The 23,180-nt window shown below is 38.4% G+C and overlaps 1 protein-coding gene across 1 annotated transcript; it reads left to right on the top strand.

Annotated features, from left to right (window-relative positions):
* Positions 1–1,703: 1,703 nt before the first annotated feature.
* On the top strand, positions 1,704–2,846 carry LOC108459044 (uncharacterized). The gene has a single exon (XM_017758411.1). It carries the CDS (start codon positions 1,704–1,706, stop codon positions 2,844–2,846), a length of 1,143 nt encoding a protein of 380 aa, XP_017613900.1.
* Positions 2,847–23,180: the final 20,334 nt, after the last annotated feature.

Below are 23,180 nucleotides of genomic sequence, written 5' to 3'. Positions count from 1 at the left end.
TTACTTCACTTCAAACAAACCCCCCTTCTACTCCTGCCTTTACTCATCACGCCTAAGCAAAGTTAAAAGTAAGAAAATCATCAAACTCCTAGTCCCTGTGGAATCGACCCTTTCTCTCCCTATTCTACTTATTCCAATCATTGTATTGAGATTAAGGCTATTTATTTTTGACATCATAACGACAGCATGTCAAAATTGGCGCCGTTGCCGGGGACTTTGGCAAGTTACTGATTTAATTTTCTTGTTTCTGATTTATGAACAGGCAAAATCCGGGCACATTTTTAGAATTTGATCCGGAAATCGAAGTGCGAGCAAGAAGAATTCACGGTCAAACACTTCGGGATAAAAAGAAACGACAACAACAAACAAATTCTGAAGAATCAACTAGCGCTACCAATGAAAAATCAACGAATTCCACCAATCTGATCGACGTCGATAACACTCCCATTGCCAATCCAACACCTGACGCACAACAAACAAAAGCAATGGGCGATCAAACAATTTGCGAGTTAGCCGCGACTCCTGCGGAACAACAACCCATTTGCATTACATTTCCTCAAGGCACCACCCCTTTTACTCTAAAAACGGGGTTAATTCATCTCCTTCCTACCTTCAATGGCCTTCCAAGTGAGAGTCCACACACACACTTAGCCGAATTTCATTTGGCTTGTTCAAGCATGAAACCTCAGGGAGTATCCGAAGACCAAATTAAATTACGAGCGTTTCCTTTTTCTTTATCCGGCATAGCAAAAGAATGGTTGTTTTATTTACCGCCAAATTCCATTACTACTTGGGCTGATTTGAATCGTATTTTTCTTGACAAGTTTTTCCCAGCAGCAAAAGCAAGCGAACTAAGGCGAAGCATCCTTGGAATTAAACAAAAGTATGACGAGTCGTTTTATGAATATTAGGAGCGATTCAAGAAGCTATGTGCAAGCTGTCCTCAACACGGATTGAGCGAACAAAAACTTCTGCAATATTTCTATGATGGTTTGCTTCCGATGGAGATGAAAATGATTGACGCCGCCAGTGGAGGAGCTCTTGTCAACATGACCCCCACTCAAGCAAGGGAATTAATTTCGACAATGGTAGCCAACTCTCAACAGTTTGGCGCCACGAATGAACCTAGCCGAAGGATTCACGAGGTAAGTACCATTTCACTTGAAAATAAAATCGATAAATTAACTAACGTTGTTAATTCTCTAATTGCAGGAAAGAACAGATCAGACAGAGTATACGAAATTTGTATGATGCCAGACCACCCAACCGATTGTTGCCGGACACTCCAAGAGGGGATAAGCGAACAGGTGAATACCGTAGGGAGTTTTCCGGGGCCACCTCAAAAACCTTATAACCCCCATAGTAATACCTACAATCCGGGATGGCGAGACCACCTGAATTTTAGCTACGGACAAAACCAGAGGTCGAACCAATCTTACCAACCAAGGCTGCCTCCATCACAACCATATTAGCCGCCAAAAAGTTCACTCGAGTCTCTCGTAGAGTGATTAGCGCAATCCCAAGAGAAATTTCAAGACCGAACAGAGTCACATTTGCAAGAAATTGACAAACAAATAAGTCAATTGGCGAAAACTATGGGCCGCTTAGAATCGCAAGGCAAGCTTCCCTTACAAACCGAAGCGAACCCACGGGAGAACGTGAGTGCCATCACTCTTAGGAGTGGAACAATTGTTGAATAGCAAATGACGCCAATTCGAGAGAAAAACGACGCTGAAACAAGCAAAAATGATAAGGCAATTGTCAAAAAATCCACAAGTACCGAAGAAGCAAATGATGCCAATCCCCAAGAGGAAAATGATGCCACAACCCTAAGAAAAATAATGAATCCAATATCCGAACTAGCACCATCTCCTTACGCCACACAACCTCCTTTTCCATCGAGATTTATAAAGAAAGATAAGCAAGCTGAGGAGAAGGAAATCCTAGACGTTTTCCAAAAAGTCGAGATCAACATTCCTCTTTTAGAGGTAATCCGGAAGGTGCCAAGGTACGCTTTTTTCCTTAAAGAACTTTGTACTAATAAAAGAAGACTAACCGGGCATGAAAAGGTAAATCTCGGAGAGCACGTTTTTGCGATTTTGACCCGACAACTTCCACTGAAGTTGAAGGACCAAGGCATGTTCGCCATACCTTGCAAAATTGGCAAAGTGGACATAAAGAGGGCGATGTACGACTTGGGAGCCTCCATTAACGTGATGCCTCTATCCGTGTACAATACTCTTTCAACCGACCCATTGAAGGAAACGAAGGTCACTATTCAATTGGCGGATCGTTCAATTATTTACCCGGAGGGAGTCTTGGAGAATGTCTTGGTAAAGGTAAACGAATTAATCTTTTTGGCCGATTTCTATGTAATTGACATGGAAAACATTCGCTCAAACACTTCATCCGAAATTCTCCTTAGGCGACCTTTTCTTAGCATCGCCAACACTAAAATCGATGTTCGAAGTGGAATCTTCACAATGGAGTTCGATGGTGAGGTCGTTAAATTTAATGTTTACAAAGCGATGCGGTATCCTGATGATGTTCAAAGCATTAATTTTGTCGATATAATTGAGCCTGTGATTGATGAGTTTGTTGAGACTAATTTTGTTAATAAAATTTGCAGGAAATTTGATGATTTCAATGATGAATTCAGGGAGTTGAAACAAACTTTCTTTATTGATTCCATTAATTCTAACGAAATCACTACACCTTCAAAAACTAAATTATTACCTTCGATTTTGCAGGCTCCTCGGATTGAACTAAAAGAATTACCGGATCACTTGAAGTACGTTTTTTGGGCAATGATGATACGTTGCCGGTTATTGTGTCGAACAAGCTAAGTAAAGACGAGGAAAATAACCTTGTGGAAATACTACGTGCGTACAAAGAAGCCATTGGGTGGACAATTGCCGACATCAAAGGGTTAAGTCCCTCAACGTGTATGCATAAGATAAAGATCGAGGAAGGAACGAAACCATCACGTGAAGGACAACGTCGACTAAATCTGCCTATGATGGAAGTGGTAAAAAAGGAAATTCAAAAGCTACTTGATGTCGATGTTATCTATCCCATCTCAGATAGTAGTTGGGTAAGTCTGATACATGTTGTGCCTAAGAAGACTGGAGTAACAGTAATCAAAAACTCGGAAGGTGAGTTAGTTCCGACTAGAGTGCAAAATGGATGGCGAGTTTGTATCGATTACAGGAAGTTGAACTCTTTAACTCGCAAAGATCATTTTCCGTTACCTTTTATTAATCAATTAATAGAAAGATTAGCCGGTAAAACTCACTACTGCTATCTTGATGGATTTTCAGGTTTCTTCCAAATTTCGATGGCACCTAAAGATCAAGAAAAGACGAAGTTCACATGCCTTTTTGGAACGTTCGCCTATAGACGAATGCCCTTCGGTCTATGCAATGCGCCAGCCACATTTCAACGTTGCATGCTTAATATCTTTTCTGATTTTATCGAGAAGGGTATAGAGGTATTCATGGACGACTTCACTATTTATGGTAACACCTTTACCAAATGCCTCTTATTTATCAAATGTTTTGAAGCGATGCCTAGAATACAACTTTGTTTTAAACTATGAAAAATGCCATTTTATGGTCGATAAAGGGTTGATTCTAGGACATATAGTTTCTTCTAACGGTATTGCAGTCGATGAAGCCAAGACCGATGTTATTCGCTCACTCCCTTACCCGACTACGGTTAGGGAAGTACGTTCTTTTCTTGGTCATGCAAGATTTTACCGACGATTTATCAAGGACTTCTCAAAGATCGCACAACCGTTATGCAGTCTTCTTCACAAGGACCAAATCTTTGATTTCAATCCAGAATGCAAAAAGTCGTGGAACACCTTAAAGGAAAAGCTAATTACGGCTCCAATTGTACAACCACATCCATTCGAGTTGATGTGTGATGCCTCCGACACTAGCGTTGGCGCGGTTCTCGGTCAGAAAATTGACAAAGAGCCGCACGTCATTGCCTATGCATCTCGAACTTTAGACTCGGCTTAGAGAAATTATTCCACTTCCAAAAAAGAGCTTCTTGCTATAGTATTTGCTTTAGAAAAATTTCGTTCGTATTTATTAGGTACTAATATTATCGTTTTTTCTGATCATGCAGCATTACGGTACCTGATGAGCAAGAAAGAAGCAAAGCCGAGGCTAATTCGTTGGATTCTACTTCTCCAAGAATTTAATTTGGAATAAAGGATAAGAAGGACGAGAAAATCTGGTGGCCGATCACTTGAGCCGAATTCCCATCACTTCGTCTGATCCGCCGATCAAAAAGGAGTCTCCCGAAGAGCACTTAATGTTAGCGCAACAAGGGAATTTACCATGGTTTGCTGACATGGTAAATTACTTAGCTACGGGTAAAATTCCGATGCACTTACCAAGAGCGGTAATTAATAAAATTAAGAGGGAGTCTCAATATTACATTTGGGATGACCCTTATCTTTAGAAACACTGCTCCGATCAGGTAATTCGGTGATGTGTAGCCAAAGAAGAGGTAAATTCGATCCTTAATTTTTGTCATTCGTATGCATGTGGCGGTCATTTTGGACTGAAGCGAACTGCTCATAAAATATTAGAATGCGGTTTCTTTTGGCCGAATATATTTAGAGATGCTTATTTTTATTGTAAATCATGCGAAAAGTGTCAAAGAGCAAGTAATTTAAGTCGTAGGAATGAAATGCCTATGAATCCAATCCATGTATGCGAAATTTTTGATGTGTGGGGTCTTGATTATATGGGACCTTTTGTGTCATCTTACGGTAACACTTATATAATTCTTGCAGTCGATTATGTTTCAAAGTGGGTCGAAGCGAAAGCAACCCATAATAATGATGCGAGAACTACTGTTAATTTTCTAAAGAATTTTATTTTTTCCAGGTTTGGCACACCAAGGGCGATCGTTAGCGATAGAGGAACCCATTTCATCAATCGAATTATTGAAGCACTCATGAAAAAATTTGGCGTGACACAAAGAATTGCCACAGCTTACCATCCGCAAACAAATGGGCAAGTGAAGGTGTCAAATCGTGAAATTAAGGCGATTCTGGGAAAGATTGTCAAACCGGACCGCAAGGATTGGAGTTTAAAGTTATCCGAAGCACTTTGGGCGTATAGAACGACTTACAAAGGGCCGATCAGAATATCTTTATACCGCCTAGTTTTCGGTAAACCGTGCCACTTACCGGTTGAACTTGAGCATCATGCTTATTGGGCGGTAAAGCAATGTAACATGGAGATGGAAGCGATCGGAGAAGCACGCAAATTACACATTCAAGAGTTAGAAGAAATCCGACGAAATGCTTACGATAATGCCAAAATCTATAAAGAAAAGATGAAAGAACTCCACGATCGAAGGATATCCTTTAAATCATTTAATGTTAATCAAAAGGTTTTGCTATTCAATTCTAAAATTAAGCTTTTTGCAGGAAAACTTCGATCAAAGTGGCTCAGACCATTCAAGGTAACTCAAATTTTTCCTTATGGCACCGTGGAAATAGAAGATGACTCAGGAGTTCGATTCAAAGTTAACGAGCAAAGATTAAAGCCATATTATGAGAACGCCCCTGTCGGATTGGTTGAAGAGATTGAATTGGAAGAACCCAAGCTTTAAAATCGGGTCGTCGAGCTAACGACGTTAAACAATGGCGCTTAATGGGAGCCAACCCATTTCGTTTTCATTTCTTGTTTTCAATCTTTAGTTTTTTTATTTATTAACTTCGCTTAATTATTTTTAATTTTTTTATTCGAATTTTGTAGGTACCCCTGGCATTTTAATTCGGACAAAGCCGAAACAAAGAATTGGTTCAATTAAAGCATAAATTAACCGAATTCAAGGCCAATTTCCAGCGAATATCGTGAAAGGGTAGCAGCAGGGTCCCCCATGTTCTAGACGCACCATAACATTAAGTGAGGGGGAGCATTCGGTGCACATTAGAAGCAAGAATAGGGCCGGTGCAAGATAGCACATGTAACGCCCCAAATTTTGGGAATTCTGTGAATGTTGGCATAGGTTTAATTATGTTTGTGGGCCTCTAGAAGGCCCAAGCTTAAGATAGAACCCGGTAATTTTAGTTAATTTTTGTTCCATAAGAAAAAGGGAGTGAAATTATGAAATAGGACTTATGTGAAAATGTTTGAAAATGCTATAGGCTAAATTGAAGTGGCCAAATAAATGGGAGTGCAAAATAGGAGGATTTGCATGACAAACCTCCCATTTTACATGAAGTGGCTAGCCATCATGTTGTTGTAGACAATATGAGTACTTGATATCCATAATTTATGGTACAAATTGATACAAATTGATAATAGGTTAGGTAAATGTTCCATGATAATGGATTAGGTAAATATTCCATGATAATGGGTTAGGTAAATGTTTCATGATAATGGTTTAGGTAAATGTTTCATGATAAGAATTTCATGTCTTTTGTATTAAAGAATTAAATGGATGAAATATGAAGTTTTATTAAAAGAAAAAGGGGTGAAAAGAACAAATTTTTGTCCATCTTTGTTCATCATAGCTGAAAGTTAGAGAAGAGAAAGGAGAGGAGAAAGCTCTTGAGTATTCGGTCATTAGGAGGAGGAAAATTGAAGGTAAGTTCTTGGTACCTTGGTTCTATTTTGAGGTTCATGAGTTCTTCTTGATTCTACCTTAACTCTTGAAGTATATTTTTATTTTTGGTTGTGTTGTGAGCATTTGGTAATGAATTAAAATGAAGGAAATGGTTGTTGTTTCATGTTCTTTTGATGAAAAATGGAAGATATGTGAAGTTGAGCCAAACGAATGAGCATGCATGTGCCTTAGATGCTAAAGGGAAAAATCGACTAACATGTTGTACTTTAAAATGATGAAATGGAGATTATGCTTAAGTAAGAATCATAGATATGTGATGATTGATTGGTGATATACATGTTTAAATAACATGCATGCAAGATAGGTGTATGAAAGAGTGATTTGGTAATAAATCTGCTTGGGACAGCAGCAGTAACGTGACTTTGGAAAATCACCATAAATTGTGGGAGATGAATTAGAATCTGAATAAATTATGTAATTAAATATTATTGAGTCTAGTTTCTAATGAAATAAACAAGAACATATTTTGAATTCTGTACAATGAGAAACGTGATTTGTAATGAAGACTGGTCAGATTAGTCAAACAGTGAAACAGGGGAAACTTTGAGAAAAATCTGGTATTGACTGGCTAAACCAAAAATTCTGAAAATTTTATGGATAGAAGATATATGAGTCTATTTTTAAGGAAAATTAACGGAACTTGATTTGGAGTTTTGTAGCTCCAGTTATAAATGATTTAGTGACTGTTGCTCAGGAAGACAGCTTGCAGTGAAATTATGATTATGTGGTAAACATTGACAAAAATTTGTTAATGAGTTGCTTATTGATTTCTTATAAGCTTACTATGATCTGTAGGTGTGGTTGGCGAATATTGTAAGGGGTTAATCGTGGTTCGTATTTGAATAGTTAGATTAACGTGTTAATAATCCAATTGTAGGCGGTTAGTGTGTGGATCTCGTCGATATATATCATAAGCAAATGTGTGTAACTAACACCCTCTTTCTTAGTCCGGATCGGCAAAAGTCGAAAAGCGAAATGCCGAAAACCGGTATTTTGTAGATTTGCGAGTGTGCGAATGCTCGTGAGGTAAATCGATTAATGTTTTTGGTAAGCTACAAAATTTGGACTGCAAAGTGCATGATTTACGTGCCCTCAATATTTTTGGGCTTAATGGGCCAAAATTGGAATGATGGGCCAACGGCCCAATTCGTAAGAACCCTCGATGCGTGATTACATTTTTGTACGTGAAAAGTAGGAATATGCATGAAAAACCCTAAAATAGATAAATTACTGAAATACCTTTAAAAAGTGGAAAATTTATAGTTTTACCCTTAGTAGATAAATTACCGAAATACCCCTAGGGTTAAATTGACCTAAATGCATGTTTGACTATTGTTATTTACTACATGCCATGTTGTTATTATCGGATGCATGGGATTGGGATATTGACGGAGGAAGTACTGAAAGTGGCTTGTCCACGTACTGGAGGCTTTGCCTCAATTCTTTGATAATCGACGGCAGTTAAGGCAAATGTGGAGTGTTAAATTTGGGTGGGTTGAGCTATTCTCCACATGGAGTGTATGGCTGGTACGGGTGGAGTGTAGTGGTTGGTGGGTTGAGTAGTCTCCCCAAATGGGCTTGCATATGTTTACTGATGTTGCATGTATTTTGAAATGGGCCTATGGGCCATATTGTTATCTGAATAAGGGGCTAAGGCCCAGTTTATTGTAATTTGAAAAGGACTCTGGCCCAGTACCACTGTTGCCTGAATGGGCTTAGGCCCAATAGGCTTGAGCTGACTTGGGCTTTGGATGGGTTTTCCTTACACACTGAGTTTCCCCAAACTCACCCCTTTTTATTTTTATCCACGAAATCCCCAACCATAGTGGGCTTGGGTCGTGAGGGAATTCGAGTGGCCACATGCTCGAAAGTTTGATTTTCTTACGGTGAACTGAAATCCTTTTATTTACGTTTGAAGTTTTGGGTTTTTAAATGTAATAAGGCCGCTTATTTATTTTTGATGGTTTTTAATATGTATTACTAAGATAGGTAATACTTATTTTAACTGTTAAAATTGGATAGCTTTAGGGCGCGTTTTCAAAAACAATAGTTGATTTCAAAATAACACGACAACAAGCAAAGCTTCCGCAATGAAAGTATTTTCCAAAATTAATCACTTTTCCTAAGAATGACTTAATCGAACCGGTTTCCTAGAAATATCCATGACGTTAAGGTGTGGCAATGGCGGTATGCATGTCTAGGATTGGATCCGAAGGGAGCTTGGTATAAGCGATCAGATGGACTCACCACCTCTTTTCCGGTTTCCTACGGTGCACGACTTCCATTCACTTTAACCCTTAATGAATTAATCTTTTGAACATCAAGTACGATTTTACGGACTTAGAATGAAAATTTTTTAATGTTTTTGATGTGGCATGCGGATTCGCCATAACTTCGGGCGGGTTTGGGGTGCTACATTTAGTGGTATCGAGCCTAGGTTGCAACAACTCATTGTGGATCGGGTCTAAAAGGGTTTTCAAAACTTTATGCCAAAAAAAAAGGGTATTTTAAAAAAAAACGACTTTTGAAAATAAATTTTACATTTAAAGGAGATAATCTCAGAACTTATTTTTTACACAAATGTTTGGAAAATGGATTTCAAAAGTCTAAATCTTTTGAGTTTATCTGAAACCGATGAGGTGGCACATGAATCCCAAGACTAAGGTCATAAGTACTATTACATTTTATATCTTGAATCTGTCTTGTAGTTAGTACTAAACCTTAGAGATAGTACTATAGATAATATAGCATAAAGGCTCTGGCCGAGGCCGTAGGGTAAACTAAGCCCTAGGAAATCGAGGCAGTAGCTAAAGCGTGATTCTGTGAGAACAACTCTGAAACCTTATCTGCTCATAAGATATTCTATAATAAGCAGTGGAAACAGATAAACTAATCGCATAAAATTCGTGTCGGATAAATCGATATGAGTACGAGAGCTACTCGGGAAGAGGCCATGGTCGAGGCCGTGGTCGAGGCCGTGGTCGAGGCCGAGGTAGTACTAAAGCGGATCTTCGTCTTCTAAACACATACCATTGGAGTAGCACGACCACTACGGTGGATGAGAATGGGCCGTATGATCGGGCGCGGGGATGGCGCCTGTTCGAGCCATGTTAAGAGTTTTGGAAAGGGTGGTGGAGCTAATATCGGCCCGTGAATAGGGGTCCATTTCGGCGACTCAAGACCAACGGAGGGAAGTTTTAGGGTGTATCTAGAGTAGCCCCAAATGTGGTGAAATCTTGGTGGAAGCCACGGAGCGGATTATGGATGACTTGGACGCCAAGAGAGCAAAAGTTAAAAGGAGCGATATCCTTACTACGGGATGAGGCGTGTCGATGATGGATCATTTGTGAGAGAGGTACCCAATGAGAGGGTAACACGGGAGTTATTTAAGCAGTCCTTCAAGGCGAAGTATGTCGGAGCTAGCTATGTGGATGCACGAAGGAAGGAATTCCTGAACCTGACCCAGGGTGGTAAGACCGTTGCTGAATATGAGGCAGAGTTTCTGCGATTGAGCCGGTATGCTAATGGTATTGTCTCTACCAAATACAAGCGCAGTGTTCGCTTTGAGGATGGCCTCAGGAATGAGCTAAGGGTGCTCATAGCTCTGCAAAGAGAACGCGATTTTCTTTGTCTTGATAGAAAAGGCTAAGATAGCCAAGAGGTGAAGCAAGTTGAACGAGGGAACCGTGACGAGGATCGAAATTGATTCGGAGAGATCTTTGGACCAACTGGTGCTTTATAACCGGAATGTTAAGAGAGCTAGGATGGAAGAACCGATTCGGCGGTTTGGTGAATCTTGTTAGTCCACAAGCTTGTGGAGATTGTGGTAGAATGCATCTGGGGAATGTTGGAAGCGTTACGGGCTTGTCTTCATTGTGGATCAAAGGAACATAAGATCGGGATTGTCTAAGAGGCCACTCGAGGCTCAAGTGGTTGAACAAAGGGTTGTGCAACCCGTGCAAACAGCGCGAGGTGGACCGTCGCCGTTGAGAGGTCATGGCCGAGGTCGCGGTGGCAATGGCCATGGACGTGGGGCACCTGGCAAGGGTACTATTAACACTGAGGCTCGTCGGCCGACTTTGGTATATCTTTGCTCGTCGCCGAGGAGGTGGCCTTTTGACGTCATAAGCTGGTACGTTTTTATTTTTAGCATGCCGTATACTGTCTTGGTGGATGTTGGATCTACTCATTCCTATGTTGCATGTGCCATATCTGGGTCGTTGGGTGTGCACTCTGAGGAGATTGTGAGTGGGGTATCTGTACTAAGTCCTTTGGGTCACTCGGTTAGGGTAGACAAACTGTATAGGGATGTACCCTTAGAAACTCAAGGTAAGATTTTCCCTGGATATTTGATGGAGTTACCGTTCGGAGAGTTTGATCTCATTTTGGGAATGGACTGGCTTGTTAAGCATAACGCAACTCTGGATTGTGCCGCTAAACGAATGATGTTAAGGACCACAAAGGATGAGGAGGTTATGGTGATAGGTGAGCGAAGGGATTATTTGTCCAATGTGGTGTCGGCATTAAGAGCCGAAAAGTGGATTCGGAAAGGTTGTGAGGTCTATTTGGCATTTGTAAGTCGATCGAAGAGGAGGGATGACGGTGGATAAGGTTAGGACCGTAAAGGAGTTCCAAGATGTTTTTAGGAAGAGCTTCGGGATTACCTCCGACCGAGAAGTTGAGTTTGGAATAGATTTGTTGCACGGCAGGCGCTTTGTGTCCATCGCACCGTATAGAATGGCACCAAGGAGTTAGTGGAGTTAAAGGCTCAAATTCAAGAGTTGTTGGATAGGGGCTTCATTAGGCCAAGCGTATCTCCATGGGGAGCACCGGTGCTATTTGTAAAGAAAAGGACGGGACAATGCGCATGTGCATCGATTACCGCCAGATTGAACAAACGGCGATAAAGAACAAATACCCTCGCCAAGGATTGATGATTTATTTGACCAACTTAGAGGAGCTTCGGTATTTTCCAAGATTGACCTTGATCTGGATACCATCGATTAAGGGTAAAGGAAGTGGATATTCATAAGACGACATTCGGGACTCGATATGGTCATTACGAGTTTACGGTTATGCCGTTTGGGTTGACGAACGCTTTTGCCGCTTTCATGGATCTAATGAATCGAGTGTTCCAACCTTACTTGGACCGATTCGTGGTAGTTTTCATCGATGATATTCGGTATACTCGGAAACCGAGGAGAAACATGAGGAGCATCTACGTATTGTCTTTGCAAGTCTTTGAGAGAAGGAAGCGTATGCAAAGTTTAGTAAGTGTGAATTTTGGTTGCGAAGTGGCTTTTCTAGGTCATGTGGTTTCTGCTTTGAAGGAATTAGAGTGGATCCTCGAAAAATTGAGGCGATTCGGGATGGAAGCCACCAAAATCGATGTCGGAAATCGGAGTTTTCGGGTTTGGCGGGCTATTACAGAAGGTTTGTAGAAGGATTTTCTCGATTCTTTGCACCATTGACTGGCTATTAAGGAAAGGGGTATCATTTATGCGGGTGAGAGTCGACAAAAAGCTTTTGACCATTTGAAAAGGTATTGGTGAAGCACCGGTGTTGATTCAACCGAGTGCAGGAAGGACTTCACTGTGTCTGATGATCGTCACATGTGGGGTTAGGATGTGTCTTGATGCAAGAGGGTAAGGTGGTCGCTTATGCTTCCCGACGACTTAAGTCTCATGAAGCGAACTACCTACATACGACTTAGAGCTAGCAGCGTGATCTTCGCGTTGAAAATCTGGAGACATTACTTATATGGAGAAAAGTGTATCATATACACGGACCATAAGAGCCTAAAGTATCTGTTAACTCGAAGGAGTTAAACCTTGGCAACGAAGATGGGTAGAGTTGCTTAAGGATTACGACATTCGATTGAGTACCACCGTAAGGCTAACGTGGTGGTGATCGTTGAGTCGAAGGGTTGTTTCGATTTGAGAGCCTTGTTTGCACGTTTGAGTCTGTTTGATGATGGAAGTCATTAGCGAATTGCAAGTGAGGCCTATTTGGACCGAACAAATTAAAGAAAAAGCAGTTGAAGGATAACTCGTTGATTCTTGATTTGACAAGTTGAGAAGGGTGAGAATGAGGATTTTGGACTGAATACTGAAGGAGTTTTATGCTTCTGAGGAAGAATTTGTGTTCCGAAGAACTCTGACTCGAGACAGTCAATATTGAAGGAAGCTCATGGAGGACTTTGTGCCATGCATCCTGGAGGAATAAGTTGTATCACGAATTGCGAGAAGCTGTCTTGTGGCACAGGCTTAAACAAGAAGTGAGTTCGTGGGGAAATGTCGACATGCCGACAAGTGAAAGTGAACATCAATTTCCTTCTGGATTACTACAACCGGTGAAAATTCCATTGTGGAAGTGGGAGAGAGTCACTATGGACTTTGTGAGTGGGCTACCTTTGACACCCACCAAGAAAGATTCTGTGCGGGTAGTGGTGGATAGGTTAACAAAATCTGCCCATTTCATACCAGTTCGTACTGATTACTCCCTGCAAAAGTTGGCTAGGTTGTATGTGGCAGAGATAGTACGACTACATGGAGTGCCAGTGTCGATTATTTCCGACCGAGACCCTAGGTTTACATCTCGGTTACGGAAGAAGTTGCAGGAGGCATTGGGTACGTTTGGATTTCAAGATCGCCTTTCACCCACGACGGATGGACGATCGGAGAGGGTTATTGATTTTGGAGGATATGTTAAGGGGTTGTATCATCGATTTTCGTGGAAGTTGGGAGGACTACTTGCCATTGGCGGAGTTTGCATACAATAACACTACCAAGCAAGTATTGAGATGGCTCCATATGAGGCACTTTATGGGCGGAGATGTAAATGCGCCTCGTGTTGGACAGAGTTGGGTGAGCGACAAGTGCTTGGACCGAGTTGGTGGTAGATCTTGAAAGTAAGGTTAAGTTGATAAGAGATCGATTAAAAGAGGCATCGATAGAGCGAAGTCGTATGCGGACCTAAAGCGCAAAGAGATAGAGTTCGCGGTTGAGGATATGGTTTTTTTAAAGGTTTCACCTTGGAAGAAGATCTTGAGATTCGCAAGAAAGGCAAATTGAGTCCGCGATTTATAGGGCCTTATCGAGTTCTTAGCGAGTAGGGCGATGGCGTATCGATTAGAGTTACCACCGAGTTAGACAGAATCCATGACGTTTTTCATGTGTCTATGTTAAGACGATATCGATCGGATCCCTCACATGTTGTGCCGTGGAGGAGATTGAAGTAAAGACGATTTGACCTTTGAGGAAGAACCCATACAAATTTTAGATCGAGAGGTTAAAGTTCTAAGAAGGAAGTCGGTTCGTTGGTAAAAAAATCTTGTGGCGTAATCATGGGAGGGAAGAAGCTACTTGGGAATCGAGAAGAGACTATCGTCAACAATACCCTCAACTATTTGGATCGGGTAAATTTGAGGCCGAAATTTCTTTAAGGGGTAGAGTTGTAACGCCCCAAATTTTGGGAATTCGTGAATGTTGGCATAGGTTTAATTATGTTTGTGGGCCTCTAGAAGGCCCAAGCTTAAGATAGAACCGGTAATTTTAGTTAATTTTTGTTCCATAAGAAAAAGGGTGAAATTATGAAATAGGACTTATGTGAAAATGTTTGAAAATGCTATAGGCTAAATTGAAGTGGCCAAATAAATGGGAGTGCAAAATAGGAGGATTTGCATGACAAACCTCCCATTTACATGAAGTGGCTAGCCATCATGTTGTTGTAGACAATATGAGTACTTGATATCCATAATTTATGGTACAAATTGATACAAATTGATAATGGGTTAGGTAAATGTTCCATGATAATGGATTAGGTAAATATTCCATGATAATGGGTTAGGTAAATGTTTCATGATAATGGTTTAGGTAAATGTTTCATGATAAGAATTTCATGTCTTTTGTATTAAAGAATTAAATGGATGAAATATGAAGTTTTATTAAAAGAAAAGGGGTGAAAAGAACAAAGTTTTGTCCATCTTTGTTCATCATAGCTGAAAGTTAGAGAAGAGAAAGGAGAGGAGAAAGCTCTTGAGTATTCGGTCATTAGGAGGAGGAAAATTGAAGGTAAGTTCTTGGTACCTTGGTTCTATTTTGAGGTTCATGAGTTCTTCTTGATTCTACCTTAACTCTTGAAGTATATTTTGATTTTTGGTTGTGTTGTGAGCATTTGGTAATGAATTAAAATGAAGGAAATGGTTGTTGTTTCATGTTCTTTTGATGAAAAATGGAAGATATGTGAAGTTGAGCCAAACGAATGAGCATGCATGTGCCTTAGATGCTAAAGGGAAAAATCGGCTAACATGTTGTACTTTAAAATGATGAAATGGAGATTATGCTTAAGTAAGAATCATAGATATGTGATGATTGATTGGTGATATACATGTTTAAATAAAATGCATGCAAGATAGGTGTATGAAAGAGTGATTTGGTAATAAATCTGCTTGGGACAGCAGCAGTAATGTGACTTTGGAAAATCACCATAAATTGTGGGAGATGAATTAGAATCTGAATAAATTATGTAATTAAAGCTTATTGAGTCTAGTTTCTAATGAAATAAACAAGAACATATTTTGAATTCTGTACAATGAGAAATGTGATTTGTAATGAAGAGTGGTCAGATTAGTCAAACAGTGAAACAGGGGAAACTTTGAGAAAAATCTGGTATTGACTGGCTAAACCAAAAATTCTGAAAATTTTATGGATAGAATATATATGAGTCTATTTTTAAGGAAAATTAACGGAACTTGATTTGGAGTTTCGTAGCTCCAGTTATAAATGATTTAGTGACTGTTGCTCAGGAAGACAGCTTGCAGTGAAATTATGATTATGTGGTAAACATTGACAAAAATTTGTTAATGAGTTGCTTATTGATTTCTTATAAACTTACTATGATCTGTAGGTGTGGTTGGCGAATATTGTAAGGGGTTAATCGTAGTTCGTATTTGAATAGTTAGATTAACGTGTTAATAATCCAATTGTAGGCGTTAGTGTGTGGATCTCGTCGACATATCGTCGCATAAGCAGTGTGTAATCGACACCCTCTTTCTTAGTCGGATCGGCAAAAGTCGAAAAGCGAAATGCCGAAAACCGGTATTTTGTAGATTTGCGAGTGTGCGAATGCTCGTGAGGTAAATCGATTAATGTTTTTGGTAAGCTACAAAATTTGGACTGCAAAGTGCATGATTTCTGTGCCCTCAATATTTTTGGGCTTAATGGGCCAAAATTGGAATGATGGGCCAACGGGCCCAATTCAGTAAGAACCCTCGATGCGTGATTACATTAGTACGTGAAAAGTAGGAATATGCATGAAAAACCCTAAAATAGATAAATTACTGAAATACCTTTAAAAAGTGGAAAATTTACAGTTTTACCCCTAGTAGATAAATTACCGAAATACCCCTAGGGTTAAATTGACCTAAATGCATGTTTGACTATTGTTATTTACTGCATGCCATGTTGTTATTATCGGATGCATGGGATTGGGATATTGACGGAGGAAGTACTGAAAGTGGATTGTCCACGTCTTGGAGGCTTTGCCTCAATTCTTTGATAACTGAGCTGACAAAGGTCAAGCTGTGGAGTGTTAAGTGGGTGGGTTGAACTATTCCCCACATGGAGTGTATGGCTGAATGCGGGTGGAGTGTAGTGGTTGGTGGGTTGAGTAGTCTCCCAAATGGGCTTGCATATGTTCTTGATGTTGCATGTATTTTGAAATGGGCCTATGGGCCATCATTTATCTGAATAAGGGCTAAGGCCCGGTTTATTGTAATTTGAAAGGACTCGGCCCAATACCATTGTTGCTGAATGGGCTTAGGCCCAATAGGCTTGAGCTGACTTGGGCTTTGAATGGGTTTTCCTTACACATGAGTTTCCCAAACTCACCCTTTTATTTTTATCCACGCAGAAATCCCCAACCATAGTGGGCTTGGGTCGTGAGGGAATTCGGAGTGGCCACATTGCTCAAAGTTTGATTTTCTTACGGTGAACTGGACATCCTTTTATTTACGTTTGAAGTTTTGGGTTTTTAAATGTAATAAGGCCGCTTATTTATTTTTGATGGTTTTTAATATGTATTACTAAGATAGGTAATACTTATTTTAACTGTTAAAATTGGATAGCTTTAGGGCGCGTTTTCAAAAACAATAGTTGATTTCAAAATAACACGACAACAAGCAAAGCTTCCGCAATGAAAGTATTTTCCAAAATTAATCACTTTTCCTAATAATGACTTAATCGAACCGGTTTCCTAGAAATATCCATGACGTTAAGGTGTGGCAATGGCGGTATGCATGTCTAGGATTGGATCCGAAGGGAGCTTGGTACTTAAGCAGTCCGATGGACTCACCACCTCTTTTCCGGTCTCCTACCTGGTGCACAGCTTCCATTCACTTTAACCCTTAATGAATTAATCTTTTGAACATCAAGTACGATTTTCTGGACTTAGAATGGAAATTTTTTTTTAATGTTTTTGATGTGGCATGCCGGATTCGGCCATAACTTCTGGGCCGGGTTTGGGGTGCTACAGCACAAGCCAAACCCACCTTTTGTCCCCTTGCCGCCAGCACCCCCACATTAATCAGGGAGTACTTTCACCCTCTCTTGTGCATTTTAATTTTTATTGTTCATATTGGGGCAATATGATCTTAAGTGCCGGGGGGGTGGGATTAGACTCAAGTTAACTCTTGTTTATTCGTTGATTTGAAATTGAGCATTTCTTGATTATGACTGTTGACTTATCTTGGTTGCCAATCTCTAATTTATTAAGTTTCTTTGTGTTTCTTTGTGAATTCAAGCATGTTCTTGTTGAATTTAGGATTCAAGATAGCAAGGCATGATTAATTTGAGTAAATTTTTCTTGGTAATTTCATGCTTTCATTGATCGAATTAGATGCATGACTTAGTTCACAAGCCTTTCATGTGAGTTTTTGAACCTATTGAGCATATCTTTTGTTCTTGCTCTTTGTTTTAATTGAGTATGCCGAACCAATTGATTCCATTCTAGAACTTGTGACTCGATGCTTGTTGAGATTACATTGTTGATTATGATGCTATGATGTGATAGAGGCATTAGGATCTAACCCATTTCTTTTCCCAAATAAAATAGCCTACCCTCTTTGTTTTACCCCTTAGTGAACCAATTTGAGCCTTATCCTTTTCTTTGATTCACCACACTTAAAACCCGAGGCTATTTTATTTTTACCATCTTTTTGCTACCCTTATTCATGACAAGGTGAGATTGTTTCGGAAAGAAAAATAGGAAGAAGTCATTTCAAAATAACAGTCAGATTCGAACAAAACCACCAGAGTTAACCTGTTCGAGCGAAGTTCTTTCAAGCAAAGGCAATTTTTCGTGCAGATTTTTTTAACAGTGCAGTTTTGATTCGAATGAGCAAGAAAATAGGTTGGTTCGAGCAGAAAAGAAGAAAAAAAAAGAATGTTTCGAAAAAAAGGGAAGAAAGAAAAAGAAGAAAAGAGAGTGAATTGTGCTCTGATCGAATTTCTTGTTTCTCCTACCTTCAATTTTTCTTTGAATAATTTTTGGAATAATTTTTTCATTGTCTTGGAATTTTGAAACCTCATTTTTCAGCCTTTATCCTACCCGAACTTAGCCCTATTACAACCCGTTTAAAATCCTCTTGATTGTTGCATCGTTTTCATACTAAGTAGTGGAGATGAGATTTAGTTACAAGCCTATGGTAATGCATTGGTTGGTTCAGGCTTGAGCGATTCTTTCACCCGAAACACTTGAGCGGAATGAGTGAACCCATGAGAGGAACTAAGTCTTGAATTCTTTGGAATTGATGATTGATTGAAATGCCATGGTTGATTTGCACTTAATTGATTATATCTTGCTTGATTGAGCTTGAATTTCGACATTTGCTTGGTTGGGTTTGCTTAGAAACTTTGGAAATTTTCTGAAATTGGAATTGGCAATTTTGAGTTTTTGCATGATAATTGAGAAATGCTTGAGGGCAAGCATTGAATAAGTGAGGGGGAATTTGATTACTGTTTAAATTATACATTATTTCGTGGTTGATTACTCCTTTATTAGCTATTTTGAGTTGCTAACTTGACATTTTTCATTCCTTTTTGATTTAGGACATTGAATTGCAGAAATTAAGCTTAAGTCGACGAAATTGAGCAATTTTGGATTTTCTGGATACATGGCCGAATTACTGGGCGTGACTTGGGGCATGATGTCGCTGACGTGGCGTCCAGTCAGCAATTTCTAGAAGGTCTAGTCAGCAATTTCTAAAAGGAATTTGGCATGGAGAAAGAGACTTAACCACCCATTTAAATTCAAATTAGGATTAAGATTTATATTTATTTATTTATTTAGGATTTTTCTCTTAATTTTGAATACTACTTTTTAGGATTTTTGAGGACTATAAATACCCCATTGGGGTAAGCCTCAAAAGGGGGGACCTATCCATCGAGCATTCTTCACTTTGCATTTATTAAACTCTTTGTTTCTTTCTAGTTTTAATAAATTTCTCTTTTTGATTTAGTATTTACTTTATTTTCTTAAAATGCTAAGTATGGTCTCTACCATGCTTAGCTAAGTTTTCCATAGCCAAAGGCTAAAGTGATGACTCGATTCTAAGTCATAGAATCGAAAAGCACTTCATACCCTTGAGGGTTACATTTTTAGTTTTCGAGAATCAAGGATTGGTAATCGACCATCCTTTTATAATCAAATCGGTTTGATTTCAAAAAGTGCACGTTGGAATAAAATTCGGTTTCGATTAACAGTTGGGAGGAAGGATCGGCCTGTGGCACTTTGACTTCCTGTGAACACACTTAGCTGCGGTCCGCTAAGGGAAACTGAAATCGGGTTAGATTCTTATTTGAGACGATAGAATCCGAGTTGGGTTTTTCTATATTTTCAAAGCACTGAATTAATAAGCGATTGACGCTATTAGCTCATAAAGAATTAAGATCTAAAAATTGATTTTAGATTCTCAATTCACTTGAGAAAAACAAGTTATAAGGGTTGGGCCATATAGGCTGTAACCGGCATGTGCCTAGAGGTAAAATCCCATTCGAGGATCGATTTAAATCGAGGCAAGGTCTTTAGCCTAAGGCTGACTTTTATCTCTTAATTTCAATTTCAATCTTTTTAATTTACTTGTTTAATTTCAATCATTTACTTCACTTCAAACAAACCCCCCTTCTACTCCTGCCTTTACTCATCACGCCTAAGCAAAGTAAAAGCAAGAAAATCATCAAACTCCTAGTCCCTGTGGAATCGACCCTTACTCTCCCTATTCTACTTATTCCAATCATTGTATCGAGATTAAGGCTATTTATTTTTGACATCATAACGACAGCATGTCAATAACCAATTTTACTTAATATATCAAAACACAATAACAATAAGGTGAGCTTGATTCATATTCGATTATATAAGTGTACTCAAACTTGTTATCAAATCCTTCACTTTGCTATTTTTAATCATTTAATTTGCAACACATAATTTCCCTTTCGTATCATATAAGTTACCTCATTAAACATTATAAAAGAACTCAATACACTAATACCAATTACGTTTGATGCTTGTCTGAACTGAACACATATATATATCCATCTATGTCAGGTTACCCATCTAGGCTAAAACTTTTATTAACATGTCAAGTTGCTTGTCCAAAGTTACAATGTGTATGTCAGGTTACTCGTCTGAGCTAAACCTTTAAACGACTTCGGGTTGCTCGTCTGAGCTGAATATATATTAGTGTCAGGTTACTCGTTCGAATTAAACCATTATTAACACATCAGAGTGTTGGTCAAAGTTGTATATACATGTAAGTTTAGCCATCTTAGCTAAACCTATAAAATGACATCAATTTACTCATCTGAACTGAACCTAAAAAATGACATCAAGTTACTCGTCCGAGCTAAACTTGTGTCACATATATCTTTGAGCCCATAATAAATGCTTGATCCTAGAATCATTGAAAATTAACTTGTAACCATGTGTACGATGCATTTACGAAGTTTCATCTGAATAATTCCATCATTTAAGGTCATATTTAACCATTTTACAACTTAGTCCAAATTTCATAATACTAAGCTGCAATTAATTCAAAATTTAACAAAACATAAATACGTCCATAATATAGCATTTAAAAGGATTTAAACATCATTACATCATACGAGATTACCTAGCAAAAATAAAAATCGATAAGGTATCAAGGACTGATCCGGAATATCCTCCGATTGATTTAAATCTCAATCTAAATCATAATTCAATTTAATTATCAATTCCAAAAATCATTTAATAATATATTATAACTAGATATCAATTTAATTTTTTTCTCGGATATTCTCTCAAGTTTTACATTTTATTCAATTTAGTCTCTTAAATCAAATTTGTCATAACTTTCAAATTTGAGTTTTGATTTTGAAACCGATTTCAATTTCATCCGTTTATAGCCCTCTATTATCTAAAATTATAGAAATTTACCTTAATTTTGAAATATTTACACTCTAACCCCTATGTTCAAAACTAACGACTTTCACTTTACAAATTAGTCCTTTTTTCATATCTAACCTCAAAATCTATCAATTTAGTACCAAAAACCTCAAGATACAACAATGAAAAATTTTATAAACTTTAAAAACTTTGCAAAATAGTCCCGAGCTGGTTGAATCAAGCTCCTAAGATCTAAAAAACATAAAAATGATGAGAAACAGACAAAAACTGGCTTACTAATTGAAGGGAAAAGCTTGGACGTGAGCTAGGTTTTCTACTTATCTTAGAATCAATTTTTGGAGGAAGAAAAAATGATGAATGATTCCTTTTTTTTTCTTTTAAATTTTAATCCATAATAATGTTTTATCATTATTTACTAATTAATAATATAAGTTTAAACAAATTTAATCAATAAAAAGGGCCACCAATTGTCTACTAATACGCACAATGGTTTAATTTTCATTTTAGTCCTTGATTTAATACTTTTCAAGACTTTTAACCAATAAATAACAATAGCGATGAACCTTTTTCACATTTAAGTTTTAGTCCTTATACCTTAAATAACTATCAATTCAATAAAATTCCTACACCAAAATTCAATATAATACTAAAATAGACTTGTAAATATTAAATAATAATATTTACTAACTCAACTATCAGAAAATGAGGTTTTGAAACCACCATTTCTTGTACCACTAAAAACGGGCTATCACATTTATGTTATCCTCTACTTCGACCATATAATTGGCACAAGTTGTAGTATAGGTCTACACTTGTATATTTCTGGGATATGCCCCTAACCATAAAGGCTATAAGTGTTTAGTTTAGACTAGTCATGTGTACATCTCTCGGCATATGCGATTTGATGAAGGTGTTTTCCCTTTTGCCAAAGCTTCAGTTTCAAGTTCCACTATAGTACCAAATAGTTCTAGCCCAGTTATCACACTCCTAGTTGTTAGGATTCCCCTGATTGTGAATACTCATCCTGTGCCACCTATGTCTGTTGCTTATGGCTCTCTCACATTGTCTCTTTAGTGTTCTCATATTTCTACTTACTGTGAAATTTCAGTTCTACCAGAAACAAATTCCGGTGTTTTAGGTGGATAGGTTATGACTCGGAGCAAAGTTGGTATATATAAGCCAAAAGTCTACACTACTACAATTAGCTCTATTAAACTAACTAACATCCATGAAGCTATAGGTGTTCCCTCATGGAAAGATGTTGTCAATGATGAACTACATTCTTTAGAATAAAAAATACTTGGTATTTAGTCTCTCCACCTCCTAATCGACCACTTGTTGACTACAAATGGTCATTTAAAGTCAAGAAAAATCCAGATGGCAGTATGGCTTGTAATAAACTACGCTTTGTCGCTCAAGGCTTCTCTTAAGCTGCTGGAATAGATTATCATAAGATATTTAGTCCTAGTGTCAAGGCTAACAAGTTCGAACAGTTCTTACTTTGGTAGTGTCAAGAAAATGGAAATAGCACCATGTTGATGTTAACAATGCATTCTTAAATTGAGATTTGACTAAAGATGTGAACATGAAACAACCACCTAGTTCGAGGTCCTAGATGAAAATGGGACTCTTTTAGCTTGTAAACTAAACAAATCTCTATATGGTCTCAAACAAGCACCAAGAGCTTGGTTTGAGAAATTACATGAATTCTTAGTTTAGTATTTGAAGTTTCAGGCTTCACGAGCTGATCCATCATTGTTCTTCAAATAGACTTCATCCGGTTGTGTATTTTTCTTTTTTTATGTTAATGATATAATTGTGACTAGGGACTCATGTTCTAAACTAGATGAAATGATCCATTTCTTTGATAAGAAATTCTCTTTAAAAGACTTAGGAGAGTTGAGCTACTTTCTTGGCCTTGAAATCACCCGATATGGTGAGTGTATGTGTGTATCCCAATAGAATTATGCTCAAGAGCTATTGGAATGTGCTAACATGGCCAATGCTAAACCTATAAATACTTTTATGGTGAGTTCCCCCACCCTAACATCTTTAGTTGGCTCACCTATTACTAATGATAC

This window comes from Gossypium arboreum, chromosome 4 (assembly GCF_025698485.1).
Source record: "Gossypium arboreum isolate Shixiya-1 chromosome 4, ASM2569848v2, whole genome shotgun sequence".
Taxonomy (NCBI): domain Eukaryota; kingdom Viridiplantae; phylum Streptophyta; class Magnoliopsida; order Malvales; family Malvaceae; genus Gossypium; species Gossypium arboreum.
This window is presented reverse-complemented; position numbering and strand designations above follow the sequence as displayed.

What these genes read in the sequence shown, in the direction of transcription:
- LOC108459044 (XM_017758411.1), top strand. Translation starts at nt 1,704, where the DNA reads ATGACGCCAATTCGAGAGAAAAACGACGCTGAAACAAGCAAAAATGAT.